At 31.1% G+C, this 25,238-nt stretch overlaps 1 protein-coding gene across 12 annotated transcripts; it reads right to left on the bottom strand.

The window, feature by feature from the left end:
- Positions 1 to 118: 118 nt before the first annotated feature.
- hppy (MAP4K3-like protein hppy) lies at positions 119 to 16,672 on the bottom strand. 12 transcript variants are annotated; one of them, XR_016138965.1, is made up of 21 exons: positions 16,326 to 16,546; positions 16,188 to 16,245; positions 15,759 to 15,914; positions 15,162 to 15,394; positions 14,819 to 15,082; positions 14,504 to 14,699; positions 14,310 to 14,413; positions 14,096 to 14,163; positions 12,257 to 12,295; positions 10,983 to 11,036; positions 10,205 to 10,272; positions 9,609 to 9,776; positions 9,253 to 9,428; positions 8,810 to 9,014; positions 8,545 to 8,728; positions 8,141 to 8,418; positions 7,923 to 8,006; positions 7,736 to 7,828; positions 7,526 to 7,652; positions 6,990 to 7,182; positions 119 to 1,243 (listed from the first exon to the last, which is right to left on the bottom strand). XR_016138965.1 is itself a non-coding variant. In XM_089075761.1 (21 exons), exons 1-21 carry the CDS (start codon positions 16,437 to 16,439, stop codon positions 7,083 to 7,085), a joined length of 2,853 nt encoding a protein of 950 aa, XP_088931887.1. In that variant the 5' UTR covers positions 16,440 to 16,672; the 3' UTR covers positions 119 to 7,082. The 12 variants fall into 12 exon arrangements, 8 of the variants coding, with proteins under 8 accessions (XP_088931887.1, XP_088931888.1, XP_088931886.1 ...); XR_016138964.1 differs by having other exon boundaries at positions 119 to 5,171; XR_016138966.1 differs by having other exon boundaries at positions 6,979 to 7,182.
- Between the last annotated feature and the right edge of the window lie 8,566 nt (positions 16,673 to 25,238).

Raw genomic sequence — 25,238 nt, forward strand, 5'->3', positions numbered from 1 at the left:
TAGTTTTCAAGTATCCATGTAATAAAATTATAATAATTGTAAAATTGTATAATGCATTCACGTATCGATAAGACAATAGGGATGACAGAGCAATGGCAAATATCTCAGACCATACCTATTATTCTTTAGATAGATTTTATTATGAGACGATCTATTTACAGAAGTTTGGCTAGTTGCTTTTGTAGATACAGGTAAATTAAATATGCCTATAAATTATTCTCACAATGCTGCATTCATATAAAAAAAATGACTAAACGAAGATTCGGCGAACGCAAGAATAACGTATATGATACGTTATACACATTATATACAGCTTTTGTAATTACAAGACTTAATCGCTAGTTCCAATTAATAATTTATAAGAAACGCTTACGCTCCTTTCCCGCTAATACTTCATGTTAATACAACTTTCGACCACAGAGACTACTATTAATGTTTATTTCTTTCACAACAAGTCTCTGTACGTACTTCTGAGGTACGTAACAAGAATCCATCTTTCATCATTCAATTTTCCCTATCTTGTCTTGGTAAGTTTTGAGGGCAAAAAATATTACACGCAATACTCTTTCAAATAAATAATTACGTGAACGTTAAATATTGTGACAGAGTAACACTTAGTGAGAATTTTATACAGAAGCTCCTTATTCCTAAAAAAATCTCTGTACGTTATAACACGTTATATTTCATTTTCGCTCGCTCCCTTAATTTCCAGTTGTAAGAATAATTTTATTCGTTCATTGCGTTATCTATTTGTTGCTACGACTTTGGTTCCTAACTATTGATATTTCGCAATTCGCAATATCTTCAACATCACCGATTAATTAACAAAATTATTGGGATCTATCCTATTATAGATTATTATAGATTAATGAATATCTCTCCGAATTTACAATATATATGTCAAAGAATTTTATTAAATATATTTGTTATGTATATATATATATATATATATATATATGTGTGTGTGTGTGTGTGTGTGTGTGTGTGTGTGTGTGTGTGTGTGTGTGTGTATGTATGTATTTATATATATATATATATATATATATTTCTCTTTTTATTCATTCTTATGTAATTCACGAATTTGCCTCTCAAAATATTTTAATATATCTCTATTACATGCGGAACATATGTTATTAATCATCGTTTCCTTGAAAATAATGGTAAGCTGTACGTGCGTATGCTCAATCTTCTTCTATCCCTTGGATGCTTATCCTTATTGAATTACGAGCGGCGTTTCCTGATACTGAAAATACCAGAAATACAAATTTTCATTTCGAAGAATGAAATTTTTATATCCTAAAAAATTTTTTTCGATAACTCTTTTTAATAATTGAAAATTATTAAAAAGTTATAGAGCCTTCACAACAATCATAGAGCGCAGGATTATTTGTAACTTAAAAATTTTGATATGTTTCAGGAAAACTATTAATCAAATTTTGAATATCTTGTCCAATATAAATATAACTGTTTGATATAACTAGTATACTAGACTGGAAAACGAAGATGATATGGGTATAATTGATGCCTTTAAAAGGCAACAACTTAATTAATTAAATTTAAATTGATCCGAGGGACAGCTGAAGGCTAAGGAACAAACAGTCATTATTGTTTCACGTTCGCTGTGATGACTTCGAAATTTTAGATACGCAAGAATCGAGAATTAGAAACGTAGAACATCCATTATAGAGGCAAACCATCAATATGGTCGGTGTACAGGTACATTTTATCGCTGTATTAATTGTCCTAGCACTTATATGTATACAGAAAGAATTTTCGAAAATTGCCAGAAAAAATACGAATGTACGGCACTTCGCTAGGATATTCAGACGTAATAATTTGTTATATACCGGAATTTCAATCATATGTATATTTTCTTTTCTAAATATTTTCTAAATGTTAGTTTATTTAAATCTTATACCATTAACAGAAAGTAAATTTTTAATATATTATATACTACTATGTTTAAAATAACCGATTTATTGCAGATTCTACATAAAAATAACGAAGCAAACGCCGATGTGTCTCACATCCGCACTCTTAATTAAATATTCTCTTGTGAAAATAAAATTCCATTTTATGGAATGGTGGTCGCGAACAAAATTTGGATATGTGAAATTTATACAAAATGTATGTGTACGTGTGTGTGTGTGTGTGTGTGTGTGTGTGTGTGTGTGTGTGTGTGTGTGTGTGTGTCTCTAATTTTCACGGTTCTAATATTTGGTCTGTGACACTGGATTAAAACGTTTTAATTACATTTTTTATGTTCTTTTCTTTACTTTTTGCTAATTTATTCCGTTTTATAGATTCAAAAATTTAATATTATATACCTTCCTGCCGATGTGTCCATCCTTTTTTTTCCTTTCTTGCGATTTATGTATTATGCCCCGAATAAAATTATTGTCTTTACAATAATACAAAAATTCACGTCAGGTAACATTGCAGTTACTATTTAGTTTGCAGTTTCATTATCAAAATATCTCGCGAATGTACATTTCTTCAAAAAGAAATAGAACTCTTGCGTCAAATAATTATTTGTTCGGAAATTAAATAATTCTATCCTTTGCCGTTTGATACTTCTAAATTTTCTAATAGTACTTAGGTTGCTTTTTTTAGATTAACTTCTTAGTTTGAATTACATCTTATCTTAAAGAAAGATAAAACCTCGTCTTTCTTTCTCAATATATATCACAATCTTTCTCCCGCTAGACAATCGTGAAGAACGTTGCAAGAACGTGTTAAGGATTGCTTATTGCAAAAAGAAAGTTCACACTTCATCTAATAACTCGCTCGAATAATTAACAAAGCTGGATAAATCGACAGATATTATCGAATACCGTTCCTCATATCGCGAATACATTTAACATGTCTAGCATACGGTGTACTATTTGCAAATACGTACGGGAAGACACACTGCACATTGTTCTATATTTAATATACGAATAATGTGTAGCGTAACATTTGATTAAACAGTCGACTTGGTGTTTGATTGCATTAAGAGCAACGATTATAATTACATATTACGAATAGATTGTTCGCGTCTGCATCGTGTTTACATTATTTTTATCTAATCGAACGGAATAAAATTGTTGCTCAAATGAAAATAAAGCCAGCAAAATCGAGCTCTAACAAAGCAGAACTGAAAAAAATATCTGCATTTTCTTTCGGAAAATGCAAACTTACGAATATTTGAGTGTAAAAAAATATGATAAAGCATAATATTACCATTTTATCAGAGCAAACGAAATACTTGCACGGAAAAGAAAGAAAGTAGCTGCCGTAGTTAAAAACTGCATGTGATAGTAGCTGTATTATGTTGTAATATATGGATGTTGATAGTAATATATGATAGTAGTAATATATGATAGTAGTAATATCTTAGTTGTGATATTATATTATATTATTTGCTACTCTATTTATTATATTTGGAGCTAGGACAAAACGATTTGCTGTTGCTCCTGATACATAAATATAATAGCAAATATAGTAGCAAATAATATAGGTATCACAACTAAATATTAGCTATCCATATATTACAACATAATATAGCTACGGCAGCTATTTTCTTTTTCCCGTGTGGATATAAATCTAAACATGTAATTCTGTGCCACAGAACAATTTAATAGAAACAAAATTCACCGATTCTCGCAAAACTTCGCTAATATATATTAAATTTGTTTTCTCGATAGTATAATACTTTCTTCAGAAATCTATTCTCTCTCTCTCTCTCTCTCTCTCTTTCTTTAATATACAGAGCAAATGTCCATATAAAATATTAAAACGATTTAACATTCTGCGGATAATTATAAATTTTACTCTGACGATTCTTTATTCAATTTATATCTCGCCTAAAAGATGTAAATTAAGAATATTGAGTTGAAAGACGAAGACAAAAATTGGAAGAATGTGCAAGATACTATATATATATATATATATATGTGTGTGTGTATATATTTTTACAACAATTGTGTCTCACGCATGTCAAATATAGCTCGAAAAGCAAAGAAAACACGTGGCTAAAAAACTCTTCATTTTCGTATATCATAACTGAATATAAATTAATCATTTGATTCCAATGCAATATCAACGCTCAACTTTGATGGAATCCTTCGTATGATTAAATATTTTGAGGTAATCGCGCTACGTTATCAGAGTGTGTCTGAACGAATAACTGATTTTATGTGAATTAAATCTTTCAACAACGAATATTAAAAAGAAACATTAAATTCCAAATATCAATCTTGCAGGAAAGTAGAACACAGCGGCATAAATATATTACGTAACGATAATGTTTCTTCAATGTTCATTAATAATTAATAATTATGCGATTAACTCATAAAAATATTGATCAGATATTCCAAATTAAAAAAGGAATGTTTTCAATGTTATCAAATGTACAAATATCCACTTGTATATAAATCGATTATGGATCTCGACACAAAAACTATTCGGGAAAATATTCGAATATTGTGAATTCTCGAATTAACAAAAATTAAATTAGATTAAAAGACCAGTCGATTCAAGTTAGGAGTTCTATTAAAACGTAAAATAACTAATAATCTTTCCTCACATCTAAAGCCTACGCTCTCAGGGTATAGTATCAAGGAATCCTATTTATAAAACGAAGAAATGCATTTCTCCCAGTCTTAAGACTGATCACATGGAAGTTATTTCGCTTGTCACTTCACAGACATATACGATTGCATTATCACCACATCATATATCGATGTAAAAAAATTATACGGGTACAAACAAAAGCTGCTACAAACAAATTTCTCTGATGCACAGTTATATATGACTGGTTTATAGAGAAGACTACTCAAACAATAAAGAAACTTGGATTCTTTGATGAAATTCGATCATATTTGTTTAATTTTACTTGAGTGCATCCACTTCCCGTCGCATATCACAATGATGCTTTATCAGAGTATATAAAAGCATCATATTGAAGATTTTACTTCGTAAATAATATGTCAATTATACATTACCGTAACGTGCAAATTAAGCTGTTAATGTTTTGCAAATGCGTATCATTATTGCATTAACATTGCGCAGCAAACAAGAACGATTCGAATATAACGAATATAACAAACGTGCGAACGGGCGTTTTCGAAGTGAACGCCGTGTGATCGTCATTGTCGCAAAAATCGGCCAAGTTTTATATTTACAATCGCCTGAAATTAAAGACACTTATGAACACAATGTCTTGTGTGTAATAAATATAACACTAGAGATGTACGAACTATTTGAATACGAATCGAATCGAATCAGATAAGATTCAATTCGACACAAATTTGAATCTTCAAAATTCAAACCTAAACTATTTGAAAATTTCGAATCTAGGAAGTTTAAATATGAATCACATACATTGGACAATATTATAAATCGTGTTTCCCGTTAAAAAAAAAAAATAATACAGCAATTTTTTTGAAGAGTGCATTCCGTTTCACGCATACGCGCGCAAGATTCTACAATAATTATGTTTTCAATTAACAGTAATGTTATTTACTAATTTGATTCGCAAAGAGAAATTCGATTCGATTCGATTCGATCCGATTCATCGTCAAAAATCTTTGACTCGCGCACTCGTTACATAATCCCATGCCCAACAAAATGAAGCTCGAGTAGCATAAATTTGATACAGACGTTCTTGAGGGTGATTTGATACAAGAGAATTTTGTACTGTGTATACGTATATACACGTTATTATACAATCTCTATGGAAATATCTGCTTCTATGTGGAATCCTTCAAAAATGTTTTTATGCATCGTTATACATCAATAAGCTACTTTCCTTCTACGTCGTTGTCGTTTTCTCTACGCGCGCGATCTCGGATAACATCACGTAGATTCCGTGAAAATTCGATTATACGGATGTCCCATAGTCCACGACAAAGGGCTTGACATGTCTGTCCTATTAAAACGTATTTGGACATTCCAATCAAGGATGAAGCGATAGCGCTTTAACCTTCGAAAACTACGCAATCATTCATTTCTGTAAGAATATAAATATCGTCTCGTCTAATAATCTCGCAATCTTGTTAAAAATACAAAGATTGAACTCTTATTCTATTCTAAATGCGCTATTATTGATTAAACGGTTCTCGAAGGTCAAAAGCTATAGAATATAACGCGGTTCTAGAAAGATAAAACTTGAAACTATAACTGTATAATCTGTACAACACCGCAAGAGTTTCACTAGATTCACGATGGTTTAAAACGACGCGGTGCAACTTCTCTTGCGTTAAGGCGGTATGCTAGCTAATTTTACTATATATATATATTGAAACATCAGAATAGAACGCGAGGAACATTTCGCATAAAATATGCTTCTGTAAAATCACGCATCTATTGTCAAAAATATTTAAAATAAAATCCAAATCTCGGAAATAGATCATTCTGTTTTATTCATTATGTAATCGTTGTAGAGATTAGTGTGGAAAGACGAATTTGAGAAGAAATATCACATCGTTGTATTATTTACTTTGACGCATTAATATGGCGAACTATTTTGGACCATTCAATACCGTATTCATCATTTTCACAACTCTTCAGATAGACCTATTCTCGAGATTACGTTTTATATATAGATTTCTTTTTCTAATCCTACAATTTATAAGAGCGTAATTTATGCATATATAGCTAAATAAACTAGTAATCGCCTTAATACCTCTTGAAGTAATGCAACTGTTATTGGCTTCATTTGATCAGGCATAAGGACAATTATATATACCCTTTTAACTTTGTCTTCCCATCAAATTCGCTATTCCTCTCCATTAGAATTTTACTCGTATCTACTGAAAGAACTGTCTACTCCTAAAACTCTCATTAAAAAGAAAATCATCGAAAGTAACTACCAGTCTATGCATTCTCGACTATAGAGATAGCGGCGATTATCGCAGTATTTGAATTGCATACCGATTGTGCACAATGCACGCTCGCGGTGACATAATTAATTGTAAAGTTTTTTACCCCGCGTACTTTAATCTCACCGTTCTCGTAGCCGTTTCACATTATATGCAGTTCAATCACAAATCGTGCATGACCATGCAGCGTACGGTCGCATGCTTCGTTATTTAGGACGCTTAATAGCTGGCCTCATGTCCAGCGAGAATGTACAAATCCGCTCCTTCCGATTCAGTCAATGTGCCACTGTGAACCAAGTGACTCTCCAACATCACAACCCTGTTAGAATTTGTAATAATTAATTGCTTTTCCTTCGTTTATTCTTATAAATATATTTATATTATCGTGTGCTTTCATTACACACACACGCGCACGCACATGCGCGCACACACACAAATATACATATCCAAGATTATCGACAAATGTTTGTGAATAAATACAATATCCATTAATGAAAAATTTAAGAATTGAATAAAGGCTTCTAGATTTAATTTAATCATATCAATTTAATAAAAAAAAGATTCCAAAAAATATAGTGTATTTCGTTCATAATATATTTTGAATAATTTCTTAAAATTTTTATTTAAAGTACCATTTCTATTATCATTATAATGATACATACTTATCTGAGCCAAGTAACCTGTAGGTTCTACTCGGATCACTAATCTCTTGTGTAACTTCACCATTCTTGAAACTTCTACCTTGCATACCATGCTTGTGAAATGCCAGTACACTATCAGGTAGACAAACTGCAAATATAAACAATATATACAATATTTTATCAATAAAAACGTCACATAGATCACAAACGAACGAAATGTTTAATACTTACTGATGGACTCGATTTGAAAATTAAATTGCAGTTCTGACAGCTGCTTCTTGCTAACACGAGGTTTCCCTTGTAAAGTTACCATTTTCACTACATCTGCAAATACAAAGAATGTGAATTCATAACATATCGTTGTATACAATAATAAGATACCTTTGATATTTTAATAATTTATATTAACAATACTCACTATCATAACAGACGAGTATTGCATCTTTCTCAAATTGCGTAACGTTAATAACGTTCAAGTTTTCTCGTCTTGGTATCACAGTCGCTGAAACAATATTTTTATTACAAAAAAGACAATGTATTTTTTGGATTAGAAAAATTACATTTTCAAACATTTTTAAAGACAAAGATCGTAGATAAATAAATTATTATCGTCAGATGTATATGACATAAAAATACCTGAGCCATCCATATCTTCCAATTCATCACTGTGGAACCAACTCGCTCCCGAATTCATATTAATTAAATCCAGCTTCAGTTTGTTCTGCTGATATGGCTGTTTAACCGATACACATACCATCGGATATTCCATCTCAGGTGTGATCACCATTTTAAAAACATTTAGAGGCGATGGTAGAACGCAGTCGAAGTGTTTTAAAAGCATAAATTTGTTCAATGGATCGTACCATTGCATTAGAAATATACCCGCTGGCATTGCTCCACACAAGTACTTATACCTATGTTAGGAAGAATACACCATTTGAATTTAAATTTAATTTAACAAATTTAGAATTACAATTGTTTCATATTACAGTAGCATGTATATCTTGCGAAGAAAATATATAAAAATCGCTTTCACTTACCCATTATATGGATTCCTTCCGACACAACATTTGGTACAACCTTTCGTATCCGGCACTTTCGTAGTTAGGGCAAACTTTCTGGGGACTAATCTCTCTGGTATTTTATTCATGTGCAATGAAAATCTATGAGTCTGTTTACTCAACATCGCTAACAAATCGTGCCTATACAACTGTGGTGTTTTTCCTACAATATTACATTGTTCATAATATTTAAAAATCATTATTATGCAGCAATGTCAATGATACACAATTAAAGTATACTTACCAGAAAGAGACATAAGAACATCCTTGATAACGTACATCCAGATGGTACGTCTAGGATACAACTGATCTATTGCAGTCTCATGAAGTTCGTTTAAGTTCAAATTATATATTCCTTCCTCCGCTGCAATCAGCAGATGTTGATCCCTCGTATCTGGATGAATCCAACTTGCGGTGCAATGTATTCTCAATGGACAGCCGTTGAATACCTATTAATAATTGTAACAAATATCTTACTAACGAGCTAACGAAGAATAATACAGTAAAATTTTTTTGTAACGTTCAGTATTTTCTAGAATAGTGAAATATATGACATATACACATACAATAGCGAGCAATCAAAGAATAATTTATGATACAACGGTAAAAAAAAAAAAAAAAAAAAAAAAGAATTTATTTTTCACCAGAGATTTAATATAAAATCTTTTCTTCTTTCGATAAACTAACCTTTGAGAAACACGCCCCCATATGCACCTTTGGTGTGGGAGGCAGTCCATTACTTATGGGTCTCGGTGGCGTATGTCTCTTTCGATCCCTTCTCCTTGGTGGGACGGGCGGCGTGTCAGAAAGTAAGTCGGGACTCATACTTTCTCTATCTCGATCGGCCGATACTTCATTATCACCTGAAAAAATTATGCAAGATATATTAAGATAACAAATGAAAAAAAAAAAAAAATAATAAAAATTTTTAAAAATAATAATAAGCGATTTTTTTAAAATAATCTTTTCAATAGCAGGCTACGAGGGGAGATATTGCCGTGTGAACATTTACTATCTAAGTGATAAGCTCGTGATGTATATACCGTTTGACTGTGCGGGCTCGTCCCTAGGGCCGCTGTCCGATAATGATCGTTGACGTTGCCCATTCACAGCTGTTAAGGTCTGAGAATTATTGAGGATACCTATTGACGAGTATAATTTATCCACAGAGTTGTGACGTCTGGGGCTTGCTTGAGACCCTGCGCATGAATCTACTCTTCAATTGCGTATGTGAGAATTTCAAGAAAAATGTAAAAATATAAAAAGATAATAATCGAAGCTCAACGAATTCAAAAATCAAATACATAATAAAAAAACTTGTGAACCACACAAAAATCGAAAATGTCAGCGACTCGTAAATCTTTATGTTTAACATTCGATTTCGTTTTGTGTGTGTGTGTGTGTGTGTGTGTGTGTGTGTGTGTGTGTGTGTGTGTGTAAATTAACACTGAAGATAATTTAATTTAGGTCGACGTGTTTGTGATTATTTAGAAAAATGTCACAACAATTGTACGAACATTGTACGAATTAAAATCTAATTTGGTGGTCACTTATTGTCAATGTAATTTTTAAAAAAGAAGATTGAATTATGCAAACAACGAAAGTCTCCTCATCAATTTGTATGATATAACTCACATACCGGACACATTGTAATACGGACAATGGACCTCGCAGTCATTTGAAGATTCCCCTAGTGGAAGAGTAGCTCTAAAAAAGAAAATATTTAAACGCCTGTTAATGTGCATTCACCTTTTTCAAATGATTATAAAAGAAGAAATGTAAAATGTTGTTAATAAAAGACAAATAAAATATGCATTAATGATTCACATATCGAAAGTTAACAAATAAATGTTTGGATGTATATTCTTCTTCTTGGGGGGGGGGGGGGGGATATATACAACAGCTTTCTCTGAATGAAAAAGTCAAATGAGACGTAATGGAAAAATAAATTAAAGATGTAAAGCTGCATATTTTTAGCAAATTTTAGTACGTCACAAGGCAATCGCGTTATTGAGATGTTAACAAGGTAACATAAAAGGCTTATATTCTGGTGAATTATAGAATATGTGGACAAATTTAACATATATTGTCAATTAAACAATATGCAGAAACAGATGCATCAGCTTTTTTAATATTCCCCGCATAATAGAATCAAATTTCTTTATTCCTTTGTTTATCTTTATATTGCTAAATAATAATGATCAAGTAAGAAAACATTTAAATATTTAAGATATAAGCGTATTAATGAAATGATAATTCGCGCAGTTGTGATCCATGTTTTTTTCAATAAGTTTTAATTAATGATTCGCAATAAAATAAATCTTTTTCTCGTGATAATACATCGACTGAGAAGTGTGTTATCAAAAAAAATAAATTTGTTTACTGTAATTCATTACTTATATTCATTATTTACTTACTGCAGGGAATATAGCTGGTCGCAATGCCCACCAACCATCGACATTGCATTCCCCCTGCACACATGTGAAACTGTGGTCATATACTATAAAATTATAAACCAGTTTTGTGATGCTACTTGATATACTATGACATGTCTTGGAATAAATAATGTACTTAATGATGCCATATAAATAAAATACAAAAATATAAAATACTTGATAAAAGCGACTAATACTGTTTCTGCTTTTCAAAAAAAAAAAAAATATATATATATATATATATATATATATATATATATATATATATCATATTTTTATAAAAAATTTATAAAAAAATGATCTAACGGACTTTAATGCATTTTTTAAATTATAATCTTGAAATATAATCTTAATATTTTTCATGATTTATTATATAAGAAAGTCTATGACATTTGTAATTTCAATCGATTTTCGCAAACTACGTCTTAAATCTCTAATGTGAAAATATAGTAATGTGTAAATATATTAACAGCTAAAGAACATAGAATCGAAAGAGGCAATCCTATGACAGAATATAATAGAAAATTTAATTAATAAACATCTTATGTTATGTATATGTATATGTATGTAAATTTCCTTCACCAATATGGCTGATACTTTTTAGAAATAGTTTCAATGTATTCAGAATGTAGAAAAAAAAACTAACATGCAACATACAACATTGATATGCGTAATATGAAGGAAACATATTTCAATATTCTATATCTACCTAAAAGTTGTGCACATGAATGTTTTTCTATAAATCACAGTGTTGATTAAGTTCATGATAATGAATTGTGCTTCCTTTTTCTTATATAGGTCTTTTTTCAGTTTTGTTACACAATTTTATAATCATTTTTGTATTATTTAATATTTAATTATAACTTTAATGTCGTTTAGTTATGTTAAAATACTATATATAAAAACATATAATCTCCTTTCCTGGCGAATGTAATTAGTTGAATTTTTTCTCAAATATTACTTAGAGATTATATAATTCCCTATTCAACTTAAATGTGACATAAGGGATAATTTGAAAATTATACAATTATATGTGCAATTTCTAAGAAATTAAATAAAAACAAACTAAAGAAAAATGCGTATTAATTTAAATCATGTTAATATTTGCAATAAAAGAAACAAAATGTCAAAGAAACATAAGCGAGTAAACAACGAATTGATCGTCCGAATAATGCAATTTATAAGAATTATACGCAGAATTAGGAGACATAAGTGCAAGGTGCAAGGTGCAAGGGAAAAGGGTTACCTGCCAATACCTTAGCAACAACTCCTCATCAATGTACTGCAATAGACTCCTGTTGGGAGAAATTATTAGAATTACAAACTGATCAGAAAAATTAAAAATATACAAAGAATAATAGGATTACACAAATCAAATTTTATGGCACAGAGCAGGTGTGCTACAGGAGCGAGGATATAAATAGTGGCAGGATATAAATATTATGACCGAATACTACATTATTGAAAAATATATCGAGAATATAGAAATTTTCGTACAAACTAAACGACGATCTGAAGAAGTCTCATTGGACATTTTTTTTATATGAAAAGAACGCACAAGTTATAGATACATAGAATCAATCATCTCCTTTTCATTCAGTTCTAATCCAGAATAATTCTAATGGATGGGTTATGTCGGTGTATATATCTATATATGAAATGTATATATCTCAAAATGATCATTCTTACTTTGTCAAAATACATAATACAATAACATTCTTCAATAACTTTGCTATCAATCATGCAATATCATACAAGCAATCACATTTATTGCCTACATGCAAAAAGTAGTGTATTGTAATTTCGTATATGTACAATATATTATCAAATCATTTCGATTTTTCGATTTAAAAGTCGTCCGTACGCGATACATACATAATAAACTTTTTGTGCTTATGCAGAAAAGTTTAATATATATATATATATATACACACACGCGCCCCCCCCACACACACACACAAATAAATAAATACATACATATATATATATATATATATATATATATATATATATAGATTTAGTTAAAAGCCTGATTAAGTATATAATATACAAATTTAATTTTTATATTTTTTAATATTATGTTTTTGTAATTTAGTTAATTTAATGTTAAGATTTTCAGAAAAACAAACCGCTTCCCAAGCAATTATAGAATTAAATGAGTGTAAATAACATGATTTATTTCGGTAGGAAAAACATTTTTGTTACATTAAAAATAAAAAAAAAAACTTTTCACTCCAAACCAATTGGTAAATATTTAAATTACCTTAAAGACATATGAAATATCTCTGTGCCAGTTTTGCTACGACGTTTTGATATTTTACTTGTTTTAAGGTTCACGCCAAGTGTACTGACACAAAAATAAGTATATCTTTGAAAAATATATAATCACAGTCTTTCTAGTATAAAGTAGTTTCTAAATTATAAATTTTTTTAAATATTTGCGCAAAAGTAGTAAAAAATAATTAAATAATAATGAAAGGCAAAAAATAATGAATCTATATATCTATATATACTATTTTTGAAATTTTAGTGATATCTTTCGTCATTTTTATTCCATTTTATTCCATAGAAGAAATTTTTATAATCACCAAACTAATATTTTAGAATATGATGTGCTGCTGTTTTAAGTAAGAATAGTGAATTTACATATTTCTCTCACTTGTTTGACAACTAGTATGACATGATACAAGCAAAAGCACACATGCCATATGCAATATACTTAGTAGTTATTATCAGCCGTAAGTGAGTAAATAGTTTATGGCTTTTATATTACAATGTATATTACATTGCTGTCTTGTTTAGCAGTGTATATAACAATTGCGTTGGCATAACTTATATTTCTTTGATCGATATGTACATGTAGAAGATAAGACGATACATATTGCACAATATGATACAAGCCTATATAAAACTTTATTACATTTTTGGGTTTTTATTCTGAATATTTATGAGGTGGTTATGGATGTATTTACAATTTCGAACAAAACAGCAACTACCATATTAGCGAAAGTAATAAAAAAGCTTCGATATTTCTAGTGTTTCTCGTACACAATGTGTGCGATAAGAATTAACAAAATAAAAATGAAACAACTTACTTTTCCTGGACATCTTCAAACGCAGATGCAACTCCACAGTCCGGATGCAGATCACAATTATGTACGGCCTATACATATAATGAGATGCTTATAATAAAATCATATTTTCGTTAATATTATAATTGGAAAAATACTTGCTATATTGCGATACTGTTTTTCAATAATAACATATTTGTTGGCACATAAATAGGAAAAACATCTACAATAGATTTACCTTGACATTATTCATGATATCCATAATATCCCATGCTGGATTGCTATCTAGGGATGGTGATATGGAATCTCTATGTAATGTTCCTCCATCAATGTTAATTTGATCTACAAGATAAATTGTAATCATGATTATATCACATTATAAGATTATTACTCATCATATATTGTTTATTACTTAATTATTATTAATCTTACCATCACTATCCAACTGTGATATAGGACTTTTCGGCCTAGGCCTTGCGGTGTGACGCGAGGCTATTCTTTGTGGAACATTGGGCACTGCCCCATCTTCATCAGCTTCCAGATCCGTAAACATATGGCTGGGATTTGATACTTTTTGCAATAATTCTAATGCCAGTCTCTTGCTCATCTCCCCTTGGAAAAATGCATGCTACAATTTGAAATATCTCCTATATGTATATATAGACTACAATGTTGATGCAGTTTTACAGAAATATATTTTTTATCTTCCTATCGCAAATCGTATCTTAAAAATATAATAAAAATAACCTGAAGCAACTTTTCTGCCGTCGGTCGTTTCTTCGGATTTTTTGTGAGGGCGATTTTGACGAAGTTATGAAATGTTGGACTCCATTTATCGCGATCTTTCAATGTCGGTGGCTTGAAGCCTGATTTGGACATGAGAAACAAGGCGCGCATTGGATGCAGGTCGAACATCGGTGGCTGCAATTCTGCCAATTCGATCGCGGTTATTCCACATGCCCAAATATCACACAACTGATTATAACCACCTTTTCTTTCCACGGCTGCTACCTGTACATTATAAAAATATCAATTTTATCAATTCCCAATGTAAGCATAAAACATATCTGAATACTATCGATAAACATACCTCAGGAGCCATCCAATAAGGTGTACCAATAAAGCTCTTTCTTTTGTTAATTGTTGCGGTAATCTGTGCCGACACGCCAAAGTCTGCCAATTTTACATCACCTGCTTCGGTCAACAATATATTGGCACCCTTAATATCACGATGCATCTTGCCCATGCTATGTAAGTAAGCTAAACCAGTAAGGGTCTCTCGACACATATATGCTATTTGTATCTCTGATAATGGTCCAGTTACTATAAATAAATAAAAACTTAATATTATAACAGTTTTCAAAAATCAAAATTCTAATATATTTATAAAATTATCCCTAACACATTCTATATATATAATAAATTAATGTATCTAGATTCCTGATAATGATCTAATTATTATAAACAAAAAGTTGATAACAGCTAGAATTAAAATTCGAGTAATTCATAAAACCATTTTATTTGTTATATATATTTCATATAAAATAAATATCAATCTACAATGTGAATAAATTATTGTAATCTACATTTTTTTATCTTAAACATTATTCAAATATTTTACTTCAAAACTGCTTTATTTCCTCCTTCTAATTTTAAATAAAGATTAAATAATAAATATTTTACATACTATGATATATATCCTGTAACGATCCACCACCACAATATTCCATACATATCCACAACTTATCTCTCCTTAAATAACTGCCGTAATATGCAATAATATTTGGATGTCTGCAGTCCTTCATCATTAGAATCTCTTGTTGAATGATTGCAAAGTCATCGCCTAAAAGATACATATAGACATTGCAAACTAGTCTACTTCGTAACACGCCATAATAAAATTTCTAACAAGTCGGTATTTTCACTGTGACGACAAAGTATACGTAAACAAACGATTTAAACATCAGAGCAATTCTCTTGTACATTTCCATGTCGCCTTCCATGACTTATGCAAAAAAAGTCACAATGACACTTGATGAACAAAAGGTATAACAGAGAAACCAAGCGCGATCACCGCGTGACGATCTCAAACATTTTACAGACGTCAAGCGTTTACCTGGCTCCAGCTTGATAACCTTAATCGCCGCGAGGTCGTTCATGGAGAGCCGTTTAGCCTGCGAGAGAGGAAACACAATAAATTGGTCACTTCGATTGTAATTATCGATAAAAGGATCAAGTCGAAGAGAATACCGACTTTGTAGACATCGCCGTAGGTCCCGCTTCCTATCCTCTGAATGAGCTCGTACTCGTCCTGGGGATTTCTACGGCTTATGTCACTGGACAGCGCGTTCGCGTTCACCGCAGCCATCGCAAACGGCGAGGGATACGTGGCGAAGGAGAGAGAAAGAGAGAGAAGAGCGGAACACCCGGGACTACGTGTCGTGGATCCGTCCTCAGCGTTCGCGAACTAATGACGCGCATGTACGTGCAGCCGCGTCCGGACAGCGTAGCGGGAACATCTAGCCTGTCGAGATGTCATATCGTCCGTCGTGATGTCGCCATTGTTCACCACACAGCTGAATTGCTCGTCGGCGCATGCGCGCTGCGCATCCCAGGCTGGCCTAACACGCGTACGTCGGGCTTGTTCATATTTCGGGCGACCTCGGCCAAAGCTCCGTTTCTTTTTTTTTTTAATAATACCATTCATTTTTACATTAACATTTACTTTTACAAAAGCAAAATGCTATTAGCAATTTGCTAGCAGATTGGCAATTCAAATTCGATCAGATATTGGCCACGTTCGGGGAGCACGCTATTAGCGCTATCACATCATTTCATTTTTATCGTGTATGTAAATTATATGTAAATATTTATAACTCATTATATGTGAATTAAGGATAGAATGATGCGATAGTTCTAATAACGCGCTCCCCGAACTCAGCCAGTGACTGCAAATCTATAGTCATTTGTGTCCGCATTAAACCGAGCAGAGCCTGTTTGACAGATTGCGTTCCGTTATTCACTGCCAGCACTGAAAATCTATAATATACGTGACATGAACTATATATTTTCAGTACTGGCAGTGAATTTTGGAACGCAGCTATAGGTTGAATTCCATAAAGCGCATTGCGCGCATTTTGTTATAATATACGTGACATGAACTATAGATAAATGCGCTTTATGGAAACCAGACGTACTATAGGTCTGTTCTTTTTGGCTGAACTGGTTGTATTAGTTCCAAAGAGAAGCCTGAGAGCGGACATGCTTACGATTTAGCTGTAACTTTATTTTGAAGCGCCTCTATGGCTACTGTCCATTTAGCGCCACAAAAGCTTCGAAGCGTTCGATTAACCAATCAAAACAAAGAATTCTGTGAATTGATCAATCAAAAGATGCTTCGAAGCACTTGTAGCATCAAGTGAACTGCATCCTATGTCCATAAAAACGTAGATGTTGAACTACATAATCAATGTTCGTGTAATGTCCACGATTGCGTGGTTCTCATTCGTGCTATGTCCACGATTTTGTGGTTTTGTTCCGTGCTACATGCAAGAGTGACAATTAATTAAATAAAGAAAGACGATCAATCTTTCTCCGTTCTTGTCTCACAAAATCGGAAATATGTCGATTATTTATCACAGTTCTAACAAATCTCGTTAGTTATAGCAAACTTCTACGCTATAATTTCTTTTGCGTTTTTATTGATCAATTTGTAGAGGCCCTCCACCACCCTCGCCAATTTCATTTCTTGGCGGTCCTTTTTTCTTCATATGCATATTTAAAATTTTTTTATATTTATTATTTTTTATACAATATAAAAAAAATTATTACAATATAAAATATAATTTAATATTCAATAAAAATACAAAAAAAAAGTTTAATACGAAAGAAAAAAACATCATAACACAATACAATAATATAATATATTATAATACAACATAATATATTATAATATAATATAATAATACAATTTGTATCGTTCGGTAACAAAAATTATGTATTAAAATGTTATTGTTCAGTTTTGTTTCAGGAATATTTATCGAATAAAATTGATATGAATTTGTGAAAAACCTCCACCATCCCCACTAATTTTGATTAACAATCCTCTTTTTTTGCACGCATGTTTTAATTTATTTTAATATTTATTAGTTATATACAATTAACTATTTTGGTATCAAACAATACAATACAAAATTAGCCATGCATACATAATCATATAAAAAACAATAATAAGATAAAAATACAAAACTTTTCGCAAGATACAATAGGATAAAATATAAAATTCGGTATCAATAATATAATAATTATATATTTTTTATTTTTATTTACTATGTATTATATGATATTTTATATATCATATATTATATTGAAAATTATTTTACGTAATAATAAAATATAAGAAAAATAAAAAATATATAATTATGTACAAAATACAGCGCTTACCTTATATTTTATATTTTTAAATCAAGAATATATTTAAAGAACAGAATATAATAAATAGATTTGTGTGTATGTGTGTATATTCACAATTCCCACAATTTAAATTTATGACATATATATGTGTGTGTGTGTGTGTGTGTGTGTGTGTGTGTGTGTGTGTGTGTGTGTGTGTCATGAATTTAAATTTAAAAAAGAAAGATATTAGGCATTTAAAATACTAATCAAATGTTGTTTATTATATTTTATTCTTTTTATAATTAATTTTTTTGGACAAATTTACAAGTTTTTAAATTATTAAGTTAAACAAATTTTTAAACTATTATCCTACTTATCCGACTGAAACATATTCTTAAACTATTACCCTACCTACTCGAATTTCTTAGCATTTCTACCTACCCGATTGAAGATTTTATATAGATTTATATCCCTATCTACTCTTTGTTCTCAACTAAAATTTAATAATTAACATTTTAAATGTAGATTTATCAATCTTTAATTCCTAATTTAACATTTTTTTATTAACTGGAATTTTTTAGTATTTCTACCTATCTGTATCATTTTTAATTAACGTTTATTAATTTTTTATAATTATATTTAATATGTAAACTATATGATATAATTATATAAGAAAATGTAATTGTAAATAATTTTATGATAAATTTATTTAAATAAAATTAAATAAATTCATCATAGAATTATTAATTTTTAAATTATACATATTAACATTTCCTTATTGTTTTAATTCTTTCCCACCCGAACTCTTATCCACCCGAATTTTCATAGTGCTATAGATAGTACTGTAGTACTATCTATAGATAGTACTACAGTTAAATTATAAATATCTGTAGATAATACTACAGTACTGTCTATAGTGCAGATATAGAGAGCACTTTATTCCCCCCCAATTGCGTGCAATCGCACGTATAAAAATCTTATTAATTACTTACTTATTTTTGGTTAGTCAATGTATATATATATATATATATATATATATATATATATATATATATATTGATTAACCTTTTGTGATTCTTCAGGCCAGATTGGACCTACCTTTCGTTGCTCCTGACCACGTTGCTCCATCGTCGATTTGGCCACATACCCAGAACTTCTGGCCATATATAGCCAGAAATAAGAAAGGAGATATACTCCTTCAATTACCGACTAATTATGCAGATTTTTTGTTCGACGCGCGCACGATGGTCATGCAATCGTGTCGATCGCGAAGGCCATTCAGTATCAATAAAATATGAAATTTGTGATAAAATTTTATAAAATTTATATGAAATTTTTGAAGTTAATATAATAATACCGCGTTTTTTGTACAGTACGCGTGATTAATCTTCGATTTAAAATAAAAAAAATCAATTATATATGATAAAAAGAATTTTTTAAAATTGAATAATAAAAATATTGTAATAATAAAAATGTGATCAAATATCATGATCTGTAATTAATATTCAAAGAAAAATATGTTCAGAAAAATGAGAAAAAAATCTAAGGCCCATATGATTCGTTCGTATTATTCGCGTACGATCAAACTCGTTTATTTAAATCTTATCACACAGAGAGAATGATTTCTTTAGATTTAATAAATTTTATTAGATTCAAGGAAATTTATCTTTCGAAATAGTCCAAATCAGTTATTAATTCTACAAATTTGATTGTTCAATTTTTCAAATAATAAGTAGCTTTATTTTAAATAAAATATTTATTTAATAAATTGTTTGGAAAACAATAACGCTTTTTATTTATATTTTAACAATATTTAATTTAGCCAAATAAAGTATTATTTAGTTCAAAAATAAATTTTATTTCCTTTAAATAATGATGTTTTTTTCTATTAAACAACGTATATGCTAACAAAACAACAAAACTCTTAATTCAACAAATTAAATTTTAATATAAAATTACGTTGTTTAAGCTAAATAAATTCAAGTCAAACAAATAAAATTGCTAAATCTAAAAAAATCTTTTTCTCAGTGCTTGAATCAGGTGAGGACATAAACGATTCAAAATGAATGACGTGAGATTCAAGCGAGATAATAAATTTCTCACATAATCAGCATGCCAATATTACATAATTTATTATGATATAAATTCTAAATACTAGATATAGTATCTACATAATTCATTAAATATAATAATATGAGTAATAATAAATTCAATAAATAATGTAAATAAAAAAATATATTAACAATACTTGTATTAAATTAGAATTTATATTAAAAATAAACTTTCAAAGATTTCAATATAAAATAATGTATTTTAAATAAAAGTAAATTAATAATTATCAATTAATATTCCGCGAGACAAAACATTTACTGAATCTCACGTCATATTAAATTTTGCTTTAACTTATGTAAAGCCAAGTTACCAATTATATAGATGGACAAGTTAAACGTATTAGGATCAAATCGGCATGCTTATTATATAATTTGTTAATGTTTGCTGAACATTTATTTACGTTTACAATATACATTATTAAAAAATTTCTGAATTTCATATATATATATATATATATATATATATATATATATATATATATACATATCTCTTTCATGCACCGATTTAAATATTTAATCTTGGTATTAAAATATGGGAAGAGGAAAGATGGGTAATAAATAAAAAATACATAATATATGCATTTATATTATTCTTATTTCATATAAATATAAACTATGACTCTCTTTTCATTCCAATCCTCACGATACATGCCCAAACGTCAATAGACACCAGTACGACGCGGTTTCCAGGCCGCTAGGACTCACGGGTCCAAACAACAAACGCCAGCCCGGCGCACTGGACTTCGTAAAGCCAGGACACCTGACAAACCTTCTCTGCAAGGGCACGTTTCCTCCGGAAGGCGAGAGTACATGCCTACTCTCAGACTACTTTAAGCCTCCGTTGGGCAGCTTGCAGTATAGATGCAATAGAGATTTCCCGAAGGTCTCGTACGCCTAGAATGTGGGCTCAGGATAGATCGGAGGATCGTGACCTCCAATTAATCCCTGCCCCGACTGGGCTGTTGGTCTAATGTGCTCAGTCTAGGATAGTCCTAGACACAATGCCTAATCAATTCAGACAGTGGCGATCGGGCCTCAAAGATTACTACTTTTTAAACTATAGTAATCCAATCTAACAGAGAGTCATATTTATATTTTATATTTCCATTTATATTTCCATTTTATATTTCTCCATTTAATATAAAAAATATATATCATAAAAAACATTTAAAATAAAAATTTAATACTTTTAAATACTAATCAAATTTCTTTTACGCGATTTTATGCCATTTCAATTGTTAACAATTTATTTCAAAATTTTAATAAATTTAATAAATTCTATATATTAATTCTGATGAGGAATAAATTCTATATATTTTCAAAAAATACTTAATTAATTAACTAAACTATTATTTTAAAAATATCTGTTACTTTATATGGTACATAAGTATTTAATTTCTTAAAACAATTAAATTATTTAACTTACTAAATTTATATTTTCTTGCGAGATTGTTTGACAGTTTTTAGCAATTAATACATTGCAAATGAATTCTCGCAAATGAAATATAGAAAACAATATAAAGTAATAAAGTAATATAGTAATAAAATCGATACAAAGAACTCTATTTGTGTTTGTATAAATGTATTATAATAAATCAGTGTCATACCAAGATTAAATATACAATCCTAAACTATTTAAATCTATTATCCATTTTAGGATAACAAATCTATGAAAATATAGCCAATTACAAAACTTTAATAATAAATACATAAAAATAGTCTAATATGAGTTTCATAGATTTGTTACCCCAGTATAAAAAAATTTATCACTCACCGATCCGATGCGCAACAACGGAGTTAATCTGCAACGTAGCTACGATGATTCTGTAACATACAAAAAGAATATTCAAATTATATTAGGGTTCGAAACAATAGATATTTTAAAAATTTGTACATATATCGAATCCACTTGTTTTTCAATTAGATATTTATGAAAATAATTAATAATTAATAAATAATTTTCAAAAAAGATCTTTATAGAAATAAATGCATATTAAACTTTAAATTATTTTTCTTTCCCAAACTATAAATTTGAAATGATTGAAATTCAGTGATCCAAATGAATGAAAAAAGAGATAATTTCATCTTGACAAAAACTTTATACTTACCGCAAGGTTGCTCCGCCGATGCCCGACGCCTCTCCTAGGCCTCCTCCTCCTCTCAAGGTGTCGGGTCGTCGGATGTCCTCGCAGCACAGGACACTCGCGAAAAACACTCGCGAATTATTATATAATCGCGCGCGGACTAATTTTAGCTGCCCGTGAAAATATCAAGTTAGGTCGGTCCAGTCAGCACCCGAGTCGGTGAGCTTTTCGGGACACACGGTAACTCTTCAAGCAAAGGCTAGGACCGAAGCGGAAGAAGACGAATCGACTGACTTGAATCCGACGTCTCTTGTTTCTTAGAAATCACGTCTAAAATTGACTCAACCATCGCATAGCCAACGGTTCAAATCGAATCACCAGGGCGGATATCATACACGTGATATCAAAAGTCACCCGGGCTATCGAGAAGGCTGGTAGATATGACGAGAGAGGAGGTACCCACCGCCGATGCCTAACAATCTAGGCAATCGGACAACTGGGATCCAGCCTCTCGGCACACGCAATAACCACCCGAACTAAACGCCGATCGAGTCAGATTAAACGCGATTTGTTTGGGAAGGGAAAGGGTAAGGTATTAAGAAAGGGAAAATAAAGATCGTTGGCGATTAAATAATCGCACGCGCCACATAGGAGCCCTTTCACGACTCGTGGCAATGCTGTGTCGAAAATGAGAAATCAAGAGAATAAGCGATCAAAAAACAAGTCAGCCGATTGAAATCTTACCGATTGGGATCGAACCGCTTGTCGAAGACAGAGCGTGTTCTCAATTAACCGTTTAATGCAGGTTGCAACTGTGCGAAACACAACACATCAAGCGGGTAGCGAGTGCATGTAACATTCACAGCCGGCATCACCAGTGCCGCGGCGCACGTGGCGTGAAGACGTAGCCGACTACGTCTCAATGATATCCCGCGCTTCCTGCACTTTAACAATGCGACTCGACCGACTCGAACTTATAATATTTCTCAAACGAGCCCTCGCAGGGCGAGGAAAAGTCTCTTAGTCCGATCACTCTTACGGCACTCCCAAAGCAAACGCGCGACGCGCGACGAACTGGCTGCAGTTCGTTTATTCACAATTAAATCGGCGGCGGAAAACCGTCGGTTAAAAACCAAAGATTAACGCGTCAAACGCATTAATTAAGTTTGCCACATAAGAGCCATTTCACGACTCGTGGCTATGCCGTGTTAATATATTATTAATAACAGTAATATTACTTAACGTTAATATTAATGTTACTAATAACAGTGCAACGGGTACTGGTTAGCTTCTTCGTCTTTGGGATACATATTCAAATAGCACAAGTTAATCGGCAAACCATTTCATCGATTAATAATACTGCTTGAATAATCCCTCGGAATACTGAGCCTCTCTGCCACGTCAAGGCCGTACCCATTAGAGGGGGGGGGGGGGGAGTATTATTTAACAAAAAGTTATGAATTTCAAAGGAATAAGTCGCGAAATATGTATTATATATGATCTCGTTATAGAGTTCTCATTTCGGTTCATTACGCTTACGAATCGTGAATCGTATCAGTTAATAAGCATTTATTATTATGCAAGATATTTTATTTCGTAAGATATAACAACGCTTGGTTTAAAGAAATGCGAAGAAATGCGGAGCGACGCGCACCGCGATTTGTCTGTACGAACGCCGGTGAATGAATGATAGCAAGGTCAACGACTTGTAAACACGACTCGCCGTACGAACACAATGGCGTCGCGTAAACATTCCTCAAGTCTGCTCCATCAATGACTACGACGAAATATTTCACAATATTACAATGTCACGAAACTACATCTTTTAGTAATCGAACATTAAATAATTTATGTAAATATTTCATTAGAGAGTATCCTTTCGATATGCTTGTTAATCATTACAATCTGGCAGTTCATTCGCTCATTTAAATCAGCGATGGAATGTTGATTAAAAATCGACAACAATTGCGTATATCATTAATATATTATTAATAATTTTATACATTAATATCATCAACGGTAGTATAATATTAATGTTATTAATAATATATTAATAACACGCGCAATAGTCGTCGATCTGCAAGCATATAAGCGAAACGGTACTCTCTAATGAAATATCTATATACATCATTTAATGTTCGATTATTAAAAATTATAGTATTTCGTGTAAGTTAGATATTATTTGTAATATTAATATCAATATTAATTTGTTGAATTATTAATAATGGTGCAATAGATGCTGTTGGCTTCTTCGTCTTTGGGATACGAAACCTCTCGGAATATTCAGCCCCTCCGCCACGTCAAGGCCGTACCCATCGGAGGGATTAGCATTTACAAAAAGCATTCATAAATTTTTAAGAAATAAGTCGCGCGATATGCGCATATATTTATTAAAAGGATTTATTGTTTCGTTTATGAATAATTTAATCAATCGTTGATTATTTATTATTATATTCATATGATACGGCAACGGTTTGGTATCGTTTAACAATAAAAGGGCATGAGGAAACGCGAAGCGATACGCTACCTATTCGTACGAACGCCGGATAAACAATGATACACATGGAACGTTCGTAA

This window comes from Pogonomyrmex barbatus, unplaced genomic scaffold (assembly GCF_055798465.1).
Source record: "Pogonomyrmex barbatus isolate J1 unplaced genomic scaffold, ASM5579846v1 scaffold19, whole genome shotgun sequence".
Taxonomy (NCBI): domain Eukaryota; kingdom Metazoa; phylum Arthropoda; class Insecta; order Hymenoptera; family Formicidae; genus Pogonomyrmex; species Pogonomyrmex barbatus.